A 17053-nucleotide genomic window follows, 5' to 3' on the forward strand; every position below is an offset into this window, starting at 1 on the left:
AAAAGTTCAGGGCATCTATTCCAAACTGAAAGCTTAGTCTACATCAATAGATAAAGCTATAAAAAAGGTTGATTTAACACAGTCATCCTTTCTGTTTATCAGGCTATTCTCATTATGCTCCATCTATCATAAAAAAATAAACCACTCCCTGAGCCATCTCAAATTCCTAACCCACCCATCAGAAATAGGTTTTCAAAGTCATCACTGTTCAACTGGAGAAGGTAGGGAACAAATCTGATGGCAAATCCTGCTGACAAACCCATCTTTCTTTGCCGCGTATGGACCATATTTTAGCACAAGCATCCCTAGCTATTGCAAGATCCGTGGTATCACCACTGGTTAAAAAAAAAAAAAAAGTCATTGCTTGATGACAACAATTTGGTGCAACCAGTTATAATTACCTGTTTATTATTTTGTATGGTTATTTGGATGGTTTTGCTAATGCCAGTATTCAGAGGTCCTCCAAAGAGAGGAAATGCAGCTCAAGAGTCAAGCAGCACAGAAGTCAGTCAAATACCTTGGGATAACTGGGGGGGAGGGGGGGGAACAAGTTCCACCCCGAAGTAACTGAAGTCTGTCATTTTTCCATTTTAAGCTTTTTGTCACTGCAATTTCCATCCTTCCCAGAATGTTACAAAACGTATCGTTAGCTTTTCTGCGTTTTCTGAAAATCCTCCTCCCGCAAGAAAAATATGATATATCCGCTATCCCCCACCGCTCTGCAAACAACTGCTTTAACCAGCTTCCAAGAGAAAGGCTGGTGGGGAACGTTAGGGCAGGGACAGAGAGCCACCACATCAACAACAGGAGCTGTATTTCAGTTTTTATTCCCTCCCGCTGCTTCTCTCTCTCCGCTCCTCCAAAGGCTGTAGCCCCCTGCCCGTGGAGCGGAGTGACCACCCCCGCCTGTCCCCCTGCAAACGTTGGCAGCCTCACAGAGATTGCTGCAGCTGCAGGTTTAAGTAAACGGTGTGACTACTCGCGAGAGGAACATGAACTAGTCTGGATAAGTATTTAGATGCTAAAAGCCAAAATGACACGACTGGCCTTCTCCCTTGGCAAAAGCAATGCTGAGCGTCAGCAACTTAACTCCGCAAGGGGGAATAACGACAGTAAAGCAGTACTCAGGTAAAAGCCTTTTTCTGGAGTTCTGTAATGGTTTCCATGGTTTTTACTTTTGAGATGTTCTGCATGCTGCAAAGGGCAAGAGATCCAAGAACTAATACGTACCTCCACTCTGGAAACGGTCCAAGTGTTCTCAGAACAAGCTTCGATTTTCAAGCAATGAAACAATAAAACCCCCTTAAATCCTATGCTCGTATACAGCTGCTATCCAGAGTCTATCAATTTAAAACACTTTCAAAGGCCATTATAAGAGGACTGGGACTGTGCCCATGCCCAAAATAGCACATTGGTTTTTACACTGATTACCTTTACCCTGGGTTCTTAAGAAGCCTACAGGCATTCAACTGACAGCAGAAGGAATAAATGATTCGCTGATACCAAAGTGGATTGAATTGTTGGAGCAGTAACTGACACGCATTTTTCCACTTTGCTTTACTATCCTCGGTCATCATTATTCAGTCCAGCCTTGATCCTCAGGATGAGCCTGAGGAACACAGGACAGGAAGGAAGCTCCTGAACCTAAGATGCACCTTCTCATCCTTGCAAGACAATATGATAAATGTTAGATCAAATTCAGTTTGAAAAGTAGCCAGATTATTATTTCCCTTCCCCTAAGCATATATACATTTACGTGAAAGATGTTAGAAGTTGACTTTAAATATCAGGCTTTCGTTTTTGACTGGTTTATATCCATTTGTTATGTCAACTTCTTTTTGCACCTTATGATCCCCTCTCTGACCACATATTTGTATAATAAGCATAGCCTAACAAAAAAATGGATGGCAAGAAGATAAACACACCAAGCTCTCACTTCAATCAATCAAACCAACCAACCACCTCTTCATAGAGCATCTAATCTTTGCACTAGGACAACTGTGCAGGTACAGAAAAATTATCACAGGGAATGAGGGAAGAGGTCGTTATGTCCACTTCAAAGCTGAGTGCTATTAGGAAGCAGTGCTGATTTATAAGGTGGCTAGTACTTAAAATAAAAATACTAAGTGCAATCCTTCTAACAAGCACATTAATACCTTCTGCATCCCTCCTCTCCTTCATGTCAGATATTGTCAGATTGTTGGTGACAATCTAGTAACACATTTGAAGTAATTTAAATAACAAACCAATTTCTTTTCCTCTTCCATTCATCCAGAAGTATCCATCACTGTTACTGTGTTCCAAAGTAAAGACTGCGGCCACTATACCAGATCCATAAAATGTTCTCTTTAATACTACAGTAAACATCCCTTTGTTTTCTACCTTGCACCTGAGTAGCATTTTCTCAGGTAAGAACAAGCATTCAGGGAAAAAGAAAGGCACTCTGTTGGGTAAAGGTGAATTTTATTGAAGTGATGGCCACATGAAAAGGCCATCAAAGACATATTTCCAACCAAAACACTTATCTATTCAGACTAGCAATTCTGAAATTACTACAACAAATATATTTTTACCTCTTCATACATTTGGTTTCTCAGCTTGTGGGTGGTAACTGCTATTTGCAAGGCTCCTAAGAGGTATTTTCACAGTACCAGTAATAGTCGAACTAGCAGGTAGTTGAGGAAGTATTGTTGCACTGGGTGAAGCCAAAGCATAAGCCAGATGAAGCATAGGTGGTTAAGCTGCCTTCAAAGCCACTTAGTACAAACTAAGGAGAGTTTTTAAGTATTCCTCCAGAATTTCAGCATATATTGTCTGTTATCGAAGCAAAAGGATAGAGGGCGATAGCCAAAGGAAGATTTAAATTTAGAAAATAATCTAACCATGTATTCTCTCAATTATACTTTGGGGAAGGAGGGTCACGAAAGAAAAAAGCAACTCTACTCTCCCATATATCACTTCTAACACGGGTTCCCTTTGGCCATCCTGAACCCCAAATCCAACTGACCACATCTACACTACAGCCTGACAAGCTCTGGTATTCCTGTCTTTCAACTGGAGCACATTTCGCTTGTGCAAATGAGTCTCCCTTCTGGGTAAAGGGAACATGAAAGGCATATAACCCGTTTCTAAGTCAGCATAGGTAGTTAAAAATTCAGCCACAGTGCACACGCAGGCCTGGGAACTCTGAATCACTCCCATTTTTGGTTTTTAATTAATATATACTCTGCATAGTTACAGTAGAGTCTTTTTTTTTTCTTTTTTTTTTTTTTTTTTTACATGCCCTCCTTGGGCTTGGGCTGAAGGCAGGCTGATAGAAGAGTAAAAATTGGTCCTAAGCTTGTAAACTCTTTGGGCAGGGGTTACATTTTCTGGGAAACGTCCTAACAAATATGGCACTGTAAAGAAAACAAACAAACAAACCAACCAGAAAGCAAAGTCAGCACAGTGCTCTTCCAAAAAAGAGCACCACAGTATATCAAGAAGCAGCAGTACTAGTTAAAACTTTAAATTGCTTTTTGAAAGCAAGTCACAGCTACAATGCTGTACATTACAAATGCAAATACATGACATATAAAAAGTTTTCTATGCAAAATAATCCTGCTTCCAGTCCACATTCTTCTATGCCATTTACTGCAAGTGTATATTAAACTTTGATATATTTGCTTACAGACAGTTTATTGCCACAAAGGTAAGTTCTGGCAATCTTAGCAACAGAACACAGTTTAGTAGCAGTTATTAAAATACTTTTACATTAATTAAGATCTTAATCTTCCATTGTAAAAAAAAAAATATAGTAATGCAAGTTATCCACTACATTCATAAGTACAATACTTGAGTTTTACTAAAAACAGTAAGCATGCAACTTAGACTTGAAAGAAGTCAATAAGCAACTGGTATTTAATACAGCCAGTGATATAAGTTACTTGCATACATTTATTCACAGCTTACAATGTTAAATAATCTACAGTTCTGAAATACGTGCATTTTAAAAGGAACTTGTCACAGCTTTTTAGCGATAGCTGAGCAGACATCGTGCACAAGAGACTAAATCAGGTCAGCTGCAAACTGAGTTTGAACTAAGTAAGACAAAGTCATACCCTTCCACTCATGTGCTTCCATTGTTAAAATCACAGCAGGAGAATGACTTGCACTTACTTTTATGCATATTTCAAATCTCTCCTGTCGCTCTGTTTTGGCATTCTTTTGAGTGACATTAACCAAATCCAGCTGTGAATAAGGAGTTAGAATTCAACATCCGAGATCTGGAGCAAACTGTGAATGCTGAAGATATGGTAATCGTTTCAAAAGCAAATGCAAGAAAGCCTAAACGTAGCCTCATGTCTGCTATCTACATTTCCAAGCTACAGATGCCTAAAAGACTCATCCCCACACTACTATTTATCAGTTCTGTGATCTGAAAGTCCCCAGAGAATGTTTTCACCGGTAGCACAAACCATAAAGATTCCAGTTAAAACACATGTTGGAGGGGGGAAGGGGGGGGGGGGGGGGAAGGTGCTTAAAACTGTGGAAAGGAATTAAAATACCTAAATAAAGTCTGTTGGCTTTCTTGATTGTGTACTGAAATATACACAAGAAGCAAATAATTAAACCAAAAGTACAGTTACTGAACAGTTTATTCTCAATGTGTGCTGCCTTTCTGCTGTTATGTCCAGATTAATCTCAGCCCCAAATAAGGCAATATTAAAGGAATGAGCATCATTTCCTCAGGGCCTCAACTAAGATAAATAGGAAAGGAAGAATACTATTTAGTATTGGTATGTATACCAGGGAATGATTCTCTGTAAAACAGCAGAGAAGAGCATGAAAATATGAGTGAAAAAGATGGGAAGACTCTGGTTGAAAGGTAAGCAGGGTTTAAAACCATGTGAATGCATTTTAATAACTTACAAATAAATTAAGATGGTGAAAGGCAGCATGGACTACAAAGGGGAAAAAGAAGACTGAAGCTAAAAAAAGGTGCTGTGTTCATAATAGAAGTAGTAATTCTATGGCAGAGATTTATTTTTCTTGAAGAAAACCAAACATTCTCTTGAATAACCTGGAACAGAAATTATCTCATCTGTGCAAAAGATTTGTGCAAATGACGTGTGCAAACACAGAGAAGTGAGAGAAGGGTATAACATCTTCAATCATTAGAACATTTAAAAGATGCATCTATTGACACAAGCTCTGTCCTGTTCTTTCAGAAGTTATTGTTAGGAGTCTGACCTACGGACTCAGGTTCTCCCTTTAGTGTCTTCAATATGACTAAGTCAGTATGAGTAGTCTTTTCATCTAAGTACAGACATCACTACAGTAATGAAACATTTCTTCCTGGTCTTGAACACAAACTTCCAACCTCATAGCTTAAGCCCTTTCTCCCAAAGTTTTAGCTCACTTATGACCTCTGATTCTTGAAGTATAATCCCAAGACTTCCATAGATGTCATTAATCTCTACTACAGTACCATGCCCCAGGTGTGCCAAGCATTGTATTTCATATAGTTTTAGGCACCCACTACATTTTGTGGACCATTGCCTTCATATTTTCAATCCAGCTTTTGCAAAAAAAAAAAAAAATATAACCTAGACTAAAAATTTAGTCAAGTCAAAGCAGAAAATGCCATTTCTGTTTCTTAATGATCTTACATTTTGTAAGCATCACCAGAGAGGAAATAACTCAATTTTAATTTCTTCAACAGGCAGAGAATAACACCAACCATATAGATTAGCGAGCTCACAAAAATATGTGAAAGAAACCATAAACACTTTAAATGCTTTAAGTCTAAAGTCTAGTTATTCCAGTTACCGTATTAGATCAAGTTTTTAAATATCAAAAGAGCCATCACAGGTTTGTCAAATTCTGTTTCCAAGCAATTTGTAATTAATTTGTCACTTCTCATTATACTTCTGATCATCAGCTTTAACATTTACAAGAGAAATAGTTCACTGCTGTCAGAGCATAATATAGGACAGTCTTTCAGAGCTACTGAGGGCTCCTTTCTTAGAAGAGCCTAAAAAACTGAAAAGAACACGCAGAAATAAAAACCTGTAGTTCAATGCTACAACACCAACAGATTGTTCTTCTACATTAAGATTTCTCTTTTTGCAACTGTGGAATGTGTTTGAAGATTCAGCGTTTCCACTGTCTCATCGAAGTCCTGACCAGCTGTGGAGGTACGAAGCCCACCCAGAGGGCCGTGAGGTGCTCTCTTCCTCACCTGAAGGAGGAAGAAAAACATACTTTAAACTAAGTTTATGATGTTAGACATTGCATCATTTGGTTACATGACCTTGTTTCCTCCCCACCTCTGTCCTTTTTCAAATGCTGTCCTCATAAACTTGTTGAGGAGGTAACATTCAATATTCACTCTTGGGCTGCCATAGATACGTTCCTGGATTTTATCACTAAGTCCACTTTACTTTGGGTACTTAAGGATGTTTTAAAGTGGCAATTTATCACCTTTCTCCAGAAAAATCTAATCAGTGTTCATTAGAGTGCCAGAACAACATCAAAATGCTATGGACTTAATTTACATTTCATCTTTCCGAATGCAAAGCCTATCATGGAATGCAGTACTTTGCCACCTCCCTTATTCATGTGATTTTGTTCACAAGTTTTAAGTGCTTATATATACACACGGTACTTACTCTTTATATTAATTTTAAAATAAAGTATAGGTCAGTTGCTAATGAAGTACAAGAAGCTACAGGTTGTTATTGAGAAGTGACAACCAATACCTTAAAAAGTGTTTTTAAGGGGACAAACACTCAAACAGAGTATTTGAAGCAGAGCCAGAACATTATTGTACAGTCAGCTCTTGGGTTAATTTCTTGCAAAGGCTTAACTCTTTTTCTTTCCTTGCCTAGTTCCTTTATTTGTTAAACAAAAAGCATATATTCTTGAAGATATTTTTAAAGTTAATATATTGAAACTAATATTAATCTGCAGTACTACCTTGAGAGGACCACTTATAATTATCTTTTTAGAACATCTGCCAAGAGAGTAATTCATTTATATTATACCTCTATTTTAAGGTCACTTTGACAGAAATCTTTAACCCTACTCAAACCATGAACACGTTAAATTTTTACCGTCTTCCTAAAATGTGTATGTTTCAGAAGAAATTATATTTTACCTTAATTTTATTTATATTTTTGGGTATTTGTTCTGTTTTCTGAAAACTTTATAGTAACTTCCCAACAGAGCAAAATGGTTTTATTGCTAGCTCACTGGCATTATGCTGCTAAGCTTTGTTTTTCCTCAAAGGTCTACATAAAAGAAAGCACAGAACTTCAGTTGCCTTTATTTCCACTTTTCCTTTTTTTGCGACAATGTTTTGAACACCACCTACCTTGGGCGATTGCAACTAGCTTCCCCTTCTCTTCAGGGCTGAGCTGCAACATGGTGTCTATGACTGGGAGCAGCCTTTCTTTCTCGCTTCCCGATTTTAGAAATATGAACTGCAATAGAACATTCTTCAAGTATTCTAGATTAGCCACAGACTTTTCTCTCTCTTGATTTCGTTCCAATCTTCTTATTTCATTCTTAAGAAGCTGCAGATGAGAGAAAAAAAAAATGCAATACTGTTTGCTTCATATAATGAGTGATTGAACAAAGGTCTTTTGAAAAGCTAAAAAGCAAATTATGCAGCTTGCTTCAAAAAGAATAATGTGCGCATAGCAACACATTCTGGACAAAAATCCAGTGAAAATTGAACATGTGATAATACTGTCCAGAAATAACTTTTTATTGATCAAAAATAACCTTTTTTGATAAAATCTGCACAGTAGTTATAATGATATATGGTACCAACTATTCAATTTCAGTGGTAAAGAGTAAGAGTCGAACAGTTAAATAAGCAACGTGGATCAAAGATTTAACAATATTATGATTCATTAAGACACATTTTATAAAAGAAAGCTTAGCATGTTTAAAGAATGTGTTAACTTCAAAAATGTTTTCAGAAAACTCACGGAGGTACAATCAAATCAAACCAAACTCTATTAGTACATGTATCCCTAAACATGTACATGTATCTTCTTTTAACTTAAGACAGCTAAAAGGGGTAACAGGAAGAGAAACCAGACAATGCTTCCCTTGGGATTTACTGCTTTTATCTAAGTGAAAACAGTAAAGGCACTTTACTAAACATTAAACTTCCAAACTCTTGAGGTTTTTTTTTGTAGCAGCTTTTACTCTCCCCCTGTCCCCCCCGACTAGAAACTATGGGGGAAAAAAACCCCAAAATTGAAGTCAACTCTGGAAGCACTAATTAGTCCTGTGGAATAAAAGCTCTTCCAAAATTAAGGTTTGCATCACCAGATTTTTATAGACTGGGATTTTCTGAAACATATTTGATGTTAAACATTTGGTCTGAGAAACAGACCATAGAAATTAGAGCTGTCCCCACATTTCCTGCATGTCTGCTAACCTTTATTTGTTCCATTAGGATTGCATTGGTTGCTTCTGATTCACGAAGTAATTCATTCAAGTGATCAGCACTCTTCGCTGTTGTGTTTAGTTTCTGAATCAGTTCATCCTTGGTGAGTTCTGTTTGCCACTGAGATGGTTCTGCAATTAATTGGAAAAGAAAACTGAGACAAGGAAAAAGTACTTGCATCTACTTTATACTAACTTAACATTAAGACTTGATTAATGTAGTTTCTTAGAAACAAAATCCATGCAAAGTCAGACTGCAAAATTAACAGGCATCATTGCTGCTGCTGCATGCTTGTGTTGCTATCTATTTTTGTATATATATTAGAAAGGGATTGGCAAATCAGTTCTAAGTATGTCAAGATACATGGTTTTAATTTACCCCTTGTTTCCTACCCATAGATGGACATTTTCAACAGTTCTCCACAAAGTGTTCAGTAGACTTTTAAAATATGATTAGATGCTACCATATATTTTTCTACTTTTTTGGGGACTCTTAGAACATTGTTCTTCATGCTGGCTTTAATTTTCCTAGAAAAAACTATGAATAAATTCCTGTTGTAATAAGCCACATCAAGATGAACAGACATTTTATCCTTCAATTAATAAGAGTTAAATCAGCACTTAATTGTGTCTAGTAGAGACTAGTCCAGAATACAAAGAGTTCTGTAACTATTCACTGACTTGCTCATCCAGTCTTTTCCCTTTAGAAAGTCAGAAATACGACATCTTTAAATCACTAAAACGTGTAGCAATGTTTTATTGTTAGTCCTTACTCAAGGACAAAACTCCTACAGAAATTCAGGATAGTGTAAACTCAGTGGCACTTAAGTAGACTTGTGTCTTGCACCTAAAAGCATGAAAACACAACGTTCTCACATATTTTGAGGGCACAAACTTCTGCAACTTATGTAGGCAAGTGCTTCAAAAAGCCACTTGTTCTACCTACCAAGTTTTGCTTCTGGGGAGTTCAGAAGTTGTTCCAAGGATGGTACATAAGTGCTGGCTGATGAGACAGACTCCGTGTCCGTTGTTTCCATACCTTCTCCCTCTTCCCTAGCTACAGTGTGCACATCGAGAACAGGAAGGTCAGTGTTTCGCCGTTCTCTTAAGTTCTTCGTTGCTGGATTTGAAACAGTTGGACCTGAAAGATACTTACTGATGTTTGTCATCAGAATGAAATTGGTAGGGCTATTTCATAGGTGTGACTGTCTCGGATTGGAGAGCAGTACATAAAATAGTCTTCAAAAAGCAGGAGGAGGAAAGGTGAAGAAAAGGGAGAAAGCCAGATACACACATAACATTTATAATAGAAAATATAGCCTTTCACCTCCAAATGACCATTCCGATCAAAGCCTGTTTCTAAATTCAAACTTGATTGGCAGTTTTTATTTCAGTGACTATGAAACCTTCATGCAACTCTCCCTGAAGATGTGTTGTATCTATGATAAGAGTGTCAAAGGTTTTTAATGCAAAACAGAAGTAGCTTTTCTTTCAACCAGTCCTGTGGGAGGTGTAAATTGTTCTGTTTTAATACTGTGTGCACTCTCCTGCTGCTTCAGTAACATACGGAAAGAGTAACTTCTTAAACTGTTACTGCTGCTTGGCAATGCCCAACTACATCCTAATTAGTAACTTCACAGATATAAAAATAGCACTTGAGCTTGAGCACAGTAAAATCTTAAATTAGAAGAGAGATCAGATAGCAAGTATACCAATAACAAACATTGTTAAAACAGCTTTCAATACACTTTTCTTTAGCTTTACCCCTCAATACTGGAGGCAGAGGTCCAGTATGCTCCAAAATCTGAGACAAATTGATAGGAAGAGCACCAAATATTTACAAAGTAATTTCCCTCCATCTGTCTGACAATGCAGATACTGCAGAAGAGGTAACAGTGATGCAGATTCTAGAACAGAACAGAATAGTTCCAGCTGGAAGGGACCTACAATGATCATCTAGTCCAACTGCCCAACCAATTCAGGGCTGACCAAAAAGTTAAAGCATATTATTAAGGGCACTGTCCAAATGCCTCTTAAACACTGACAGGCTTGGGACATCGACCACCTCTCTAGGAAGCCTGTTCCAGGGTTTGACCGCCCTCTCTGTAATGAAATGCTTCCTGATGTCCAGTCTGAACCTCCCCTAACTCAGCTTTGAACCACTCCCACGTGTCCTGTCACTGGATCCCAGGGAGAAGAGCTCAGCACCTCCCTCTCCACTTCCCCTCCTCAGGAAGCTGTAGAGAGCAACGAGGTCACGCTTCAGCCTCCTTCCCTCCAAACTAGACAAGCCCAAAGTCCTTCGCCGCTCCTCACAGGACATGCCTTTCAGCCCTTTCACCAGCTTTGTTGCCCTCCTCTGGACGCATTCCAGTACCTTAAGATTCTGAAGGGACAGTAATAACAAAGACATGTTCCTTACTTGGTATCAGTGGATTGAAAAGGCATGCTGCCGATTCTCCAGAAAAAGTTGCTGGTGTATTACAGAACCACACACTATAAGCATGTTTTAGATTCAGACTCAGGTACACAAATTTGTATCTAACCCAAGAAAACCTGGTATTATGACTGAATGTTACCTCTAGTGCTTGGTTCACTCTTGAGTTGAAAGAGCTGAGCTTCTACTCTGGACAGTTGCTGCTGAAGTGTCTCTACTGTCTTCCTGTGCTCTTCTTGCAGGTTCCTGACTTGATCTCTGAAATTGTTCCGGAGAGCTTCATTCTGGGCTGTCAGCTGACTCAAAGCCTGGGCATGCTCTGTTTTCATGACCATGTTCTCTGATTGTATTGTGCAGAGCCTGAAAACAGCATATACACAAACCATAAGAAACAAACAGCAAAATGCTGTCATTTTTACATTTCAAAATTTTTAGAGTTTAAAGTAGTTTTCAGTTTTCATGTGTATGATTATCTTAGAATGACCGTGCAGCTTTTTTCCATTTAAATTCCTCTTTTTACAGGGAAAATCTAAGACTGAAAAAGTTACACTTATTACCTATCATATGAATGCGCTGTGCTATATAAACTCTTGATTTCTATTTCAGAATACAAAATTCAGACATCTTTAGGAAAAAATGAAAGTATTAGAGACACTGTGGTCTAAACATTCTTAAATTCTAAAACAGCAACATGACTGTTTATAGTGTCATACAGGGCGTGTCACTTACCTTATACTCCACTTCCTTTAACATTTATTTACCAAAAACTTATGCAGGACTTCTGAAAACATAAGTTTCTAAGAAGCTAAGTTTAATTTTTTTAAGCTTCAACTTTCAGCACAAAAGAGAGTAGAAGAGTGTAGTTGTCAGCAAGAATAATGTCAGTAACATATCAATTGTACTCGGTTTGGAGGTACTCCAGAAGCACGACAGAATTGCCACAAGCAACTAAACAGGTGCATGTATGGAAAGACTAAGCATAGGACTTGCCCTTATAAGCATACAAACTTAAATATAGCCAGAATAGCAAAGAGCTAGTCTCTCAGGGTACAAAGGGAACCTACTGTGATATGGGTTGTTTCCAGAAAAATGCGGGAAGACATAATATAGTTGATTACAATGAATCATCATGTGGCTATCAGGAACAGATAAAACAGTACAAAGACGGTGACAAGAAGTCAACGGTTCCTAATACTAAGCTTTAATTTCTAATGAATATTTCATGTGAACTTCTTTGTACCCTAAATAGAGAAGAAAAGACAAGGAAAGACCCTTTTTGAAGAGCTCAAGTATTAGGTACTCATGTGATTTTTCAAGAAGTGATACAGATTAAACAGATTCCTTTCATTTTGAAAGAAATAGCAGATTAAGACTGTGGCAAGCATAGACTTAAAACCCAGTACTTTCTGTAAGAAAAGCACTTGGTGGACACAGGACTGGATATTTTGTCAGTGAAATTGTTCGCTCTGCATTTAACTACCTTATTTTTCTAACAGGAAACATCCATAAAATTTAGTTGAGCAGTCCAACACAAACGTAGTGCTGAGCATTGGACTTAAAAATAGTCAACGTGCTTAAAAATGTTAATTTTTAAATCTGAGAGTTAACAGGTAGAAAGCTTGCAGAAATCTCAGGTTCCCTGATCAGCTACTACTTCATTTTCATTGCTGAAACTTCTGAAGGCTCATGAAAAATAGCAAACAATCATTCTGAAAATTCTTTTAACTTTCTCAACAATTATGCCCTTTCTTTGGGAAGTACAGTTATAGGCCACTACATGCCCAGCCCTTAAAGTTCACACAAAATAAAATATCTGTATCTATTCATCAGCAGACCATACTTTTCACGGAGTTCTGCCTCTTTTGCAACAGTCTCTTGCAGCATCTTATTGTGTCTTTCCAGCAGGGTGTCGTGTTCAGACTGCAACGCCTGGAGTTCAGATGCATTCATCTGTGAATTATGCTGAGCATCTTGCAGCTTAACTTTAAGTTGATCTATCACCATTTCCAACTGTTCTCTACAAGGGGAAAAAGGAAATAAACAACATATTTTTAAAAGAATTATATTATTTCAGAACCTATATTCTATCTACAACATTTTTGATAGCTGATCCAAATTGCTTATTTATTAATTAAATCAATACAGCACCATGACCAAAATAATCTTAGAATGTGACTGCAGCAGAAACAATTAGGAAAGTTCTGATCGTGTTTCAATACAGGTACAAATGGGTTTATCACAACCCATCTGAACTGCTGGGAACATAATTAGTGGGGTAGAAAGTGTGCCTGCTACCACTTTCTACTTCAAGCTGTTTTGGAGGAACAAAACAGGACAATAATATGCAGGATGCGGGTGGGAGAAACAATTTCTTCTTAAAAGTGGTGGAGGTTTTTTTGTTTAGTAAATGCACATCAGTTCAATGAGACTGAATACAGGAGACAAATGGTTGGAGTAGATTTTGAGCAAAGGACTAGAAAACAACATCAATCCATAAAAACATAAACACTGTTGGTCAGAAATAAATCAAAATCAGATACACCAGGAGGAAAAAGCCTTAAGTGACACGCTTAAGAGAATTCCTTCTACGCTTTTTGTATTTATATATGCAGACATCTTCATTATCTCATGAACTGTGTATCTCATTAACCCTTAGAGTTGATACTTGTAAATAATTTCTTTGAAAACTATGTCATCTGTTTATTGCTTGATTACTTGTCCACTTTGTTTCCAAGGTGACCCTCTTTCACAAAAACTTAACAATACCAGAATTTCTTAAAATTCTGCAAAAAAGAGAGACAAAGAAACGCAACTCTTGCGGTTTGCTTGCTTCAAAGAAGAGCTAGATGTATTTAAAAAAAAACCACCGAACAAACTATAAAACCAAAGTCCTCTAACAAAGCACAAGCCTCCCTCTGGTGGATTTTCAGCCGCAATTGCATGTACTGTTTTAAGATCTGTCAGAAATGAACTTTGACATCTCACAGATAAACGCCCAGTCTGTCACCAAGGACAGCTATCAATAACTTTTAAAAATAACTTACAGAAACTGGTCTACTTTTGCAGTGGGTTCAGACATTTTCTGAAGTGAATCTGAATATCTGAATTTACCTGGCTTACAACTATACTTAAATGATTTTCAGGGAACTTTTGGCAGTATAACTTTTTTTTTCCCCCAAGTCTTTTCTCATATAACAGCTGATAAGACAACAGTATTTCATAAATCTGCTGGAACTGATGACTGAATCGGCAGCCAGAGCTTTACCTACACTAAACCATTCCTTCCTGAAAAAGTTCACAGTGAGCTCAGCTGAAAAATACCAATCTGCTCTTTTCTTCTTAGTTGGAAATGGCACTTTGCTACAATACTTTATGTCAGAGAAAGTGACATGTCAAGTCTACACAGAATATGCTGGCTAATTTCTGCTCATGAGAATCATAAGAATCTTCCTAACACCTTACTTCTCCCTCTGACTGTAACAACAGGTAATCAACACAAAAAAAAATGTTAAAAAAGACAAATCAAGGAATTAGAAACAAACATACTACCACCATGGTACAAATTGATGATCTTTCTTCTATTCAGATAGGCAGAGCTACAGTTAGATTACAGATCAGGTAAAGTTTATAGAAATAAAGAGCTTTTTTTTTTTTTTTTTGTGAAAACCAAAGTAACTGGGGAAGCAAACTGCCTCCCTTCTGATACTTTCCTTATTGAAGCAAAGAGTTAAACAGTGGAACTCCCTTGTTGGTCAGCAATTAGCAAAGACAAGCTCAATGACTCAAGTATCAGTATTTTTCTGTATGCATATAAAAATTTTAGTTTTACCTTTCTTGTTTGGCTCCCTCAGATTCTGTCTGAGAAGCAGATTTATTCTTTTGCTGTTTTAGAACATTATGAACACGGACTTTGTAGCTCTCGAATTCAGATGTAACAGATGCTTGTTCAGCCTATCACACAGAAAACAAACCCTTAATAACTTATGCTATTAACTGTTGCTCCCTTATTTCTCTAAAATGAAACGCATCTTACATTGAATTAAGAACCACCTGTTGCATTTTCTTCTTTTAAATGGATAATTAAAATAGTGACTATCATAACAGATCATGTTTCTTTACACTTTAATTGAATATCATAAAACGTGAAACTTAAAAGAGAGACACTGATTTTCAACATACCGGTATTAAAGAAAAGAAAGAATACTTGCAAATTCAAAAATTGCATTCAACAGAGATTCACAAGCAAGGTGTTCTATCAAACAGCTTTAAACGAAGGCAAAGGTGAAGGAAAAAAAGGGATAATTCTGTTTTCCTTCTATACTACCCAGGTGACAAAAATCTAATATGCCTTAAAGTTATGCATAATTTTGAGGAGTTAAGTCAGTCTTGTAATGGTAATACACTGCACAAGATACAATATTCTAGTTGATTGTAAGGGTGTTTGGTCTGTCTTCTCTTCTAAATTCAGCTGATACCCAAGTTTCTGTGGACATACAGAAAATTACCTCACAACATAGTAGCTTCATCCTTGACTGTACACTATACAGCAAGAATTATTCCCACCCTTCAAGTACTCATTCCTCTAAGAAAACACAGATGCAGGTTTTCATTCTTGGATCTTAGGAGAAGCTCATGGATTCATTAGTCATCCTTGAGATGACTAAAATGCTCTCATCTTCAAGAGGAGGATTTTGGAAAGTTTCTCTTCAGCTGAACTGGTGACTGAAATTCCACGGTGCTGACCCTGATTAGCTACTGCTCCAGCTTTTCTGGAGTCTGTAAGATTTGTGGGCATTTCTTTAAATTAATCCTTCTCTTTTCTTCCAGTCAAACTATGTGAGCTAGAATATTTCCAAGTCCTCAGGTACACAGCCTTAAATGTCAGCATGACTTTTGCCTTCTAACCTACTATCTGCTTTGGTGTCCACCTTTCCTTTAGACAGAATTTGCCTTCATTAATAACCTTGTAATAATACCTATTTTCTAGATGTAGGGCACCTAAAGAGGAAGGCTAATCTTCCAACAGCTTCAAGCCACACCATCACGGAAGATCTACACCCTTACTGGTTTCACAACATCAAGGAGCAAGCCACCATGGATAGGTACTGTAGGTCCCCAGTTATGAAGAATGCATTTGTAAAACCGTGATCCGTATCTACCAGTACAACTCAGGCAAGCCTCCTGTAGCAGCAACCACAAAAGTTTGCCCATTTCAGTTCACCTTTTTAAAACATAGAAGTTTTTTGAGAGGCTGCATTCAACTGTTGCTTATCTGCAGGATGCACACCTATCATACAAAAGGGCCCATAGTGTGGTGCAGTAATCTCCATAAAGATAGTTTGAACATAACAGTCCTACTTTATTCTGAATCTGTCTGTCTCCAATGCAAATATTAGATTCCAGGAACATCTAACAGTGTCATATGGACAAAAAAACAGAAATAATAAAAACCTCAGCAATAGTGTCAGTTTCACATGTAGCTCAGTTGCCAATTAAGAAGCTGCTCATACAGCAGCATATTAAAAGGTGCTTGCAAATATATTTTTCACAGGGTTTTTCTTTTTAAAATGGTATCTGTGTTAACTGGTTTTATATGGAACAAATTATATTCCTTTTTTGTTCTTCTCCTCTTTTCTTTAAAGGCTTCTCTTTTCCCCACAGTGTATACTTGCTGATCATCTTAAACTCCGACTCCCCACTACCACCACGAGGTTTTCCCTACTGGAAACATAAGAGTGCAGTTCAGATGTTCCACCACAAGTGATACATGACAACCAGGACAGAATCTGGCTTGTCCTCTATACCGCCACTCAAATACATTAAGCACTGGGGTAATTCCCAATTCTTGACAGACAAAAAGAGAAGAGTGAAAGATCTGCAAAATATTTTTAGAGAAGCAGACAGAGAGTGCAGTAAATCTTCCTTCTAAAGTCTCTGACATTACTTCTTCCACTAGAGTACCTGGGCTGCTCTGCACTCTTCTTGCAGGGTTGCAATTTTTTGCTGGTAAGCACTCAACGTACGCTGGTGTTGCTCCGAAGAAGTTCGCAGGTGTTCCTGAACTTTATGCTTTTCTGATGTTAGTACAGCCACTTGAATCTGAAAAAGTCAGTTGAAAACTTCACTATGACAAAATTTTTTCTTCCCTCGCCAAGGGGACATGCCACAGAG

General features: G+C 37.6%; 1 protein-coding gene across 1 annotated transcript in view; it reads right to left on the bottom strand.

Moving 5' to 3' along the window:
• Window positions 1-4523: 4523 nt before the first annotated feature.
• The window catches only part of GCC2 (GRIP and coiled-coil domain containing 2), a 30241-nt gene continuing 17711 nt past the window's right edge, over window positions 4524-17053 (bottom strand). The window contains 8 exon segments of the mRNA XM_050894926.1: window positions 4524-6223; window positions 7358-7559; window positions 8438-8577; window positions 9392-9586; window positions 11025-11242; window positions 12723-12899; window positions 14712-14833; window positions 16844-16981. Of these exon segments, the coding sequence (XP_050750883.1) occupies window positions 6153-6223; window positions 7358-7559; window positions 8438-8577; window positions 9392-9586; window positions 11025-11242; window positions 12723-12899; window positions 14712-14833; window positions 16844-16981 (1263 nt within the window). The 3' untranslated portion in view covers window positions 4524-6152.

The sequence above is a fragment of the Gymnogyps californianus genome, chromosome 1 (genome assembly GCF_018139145.2).
Source record: "Gymnogyps californianus isolate 813 chromosome 1, ASM1813914v2, whole genome shotgun sequence".
NCBI lineage: Eukaryota > Metazoa > Chordata > Aves > Accipitriformes > Cathartidae > Gymnogyps > Gymnogyps californianus.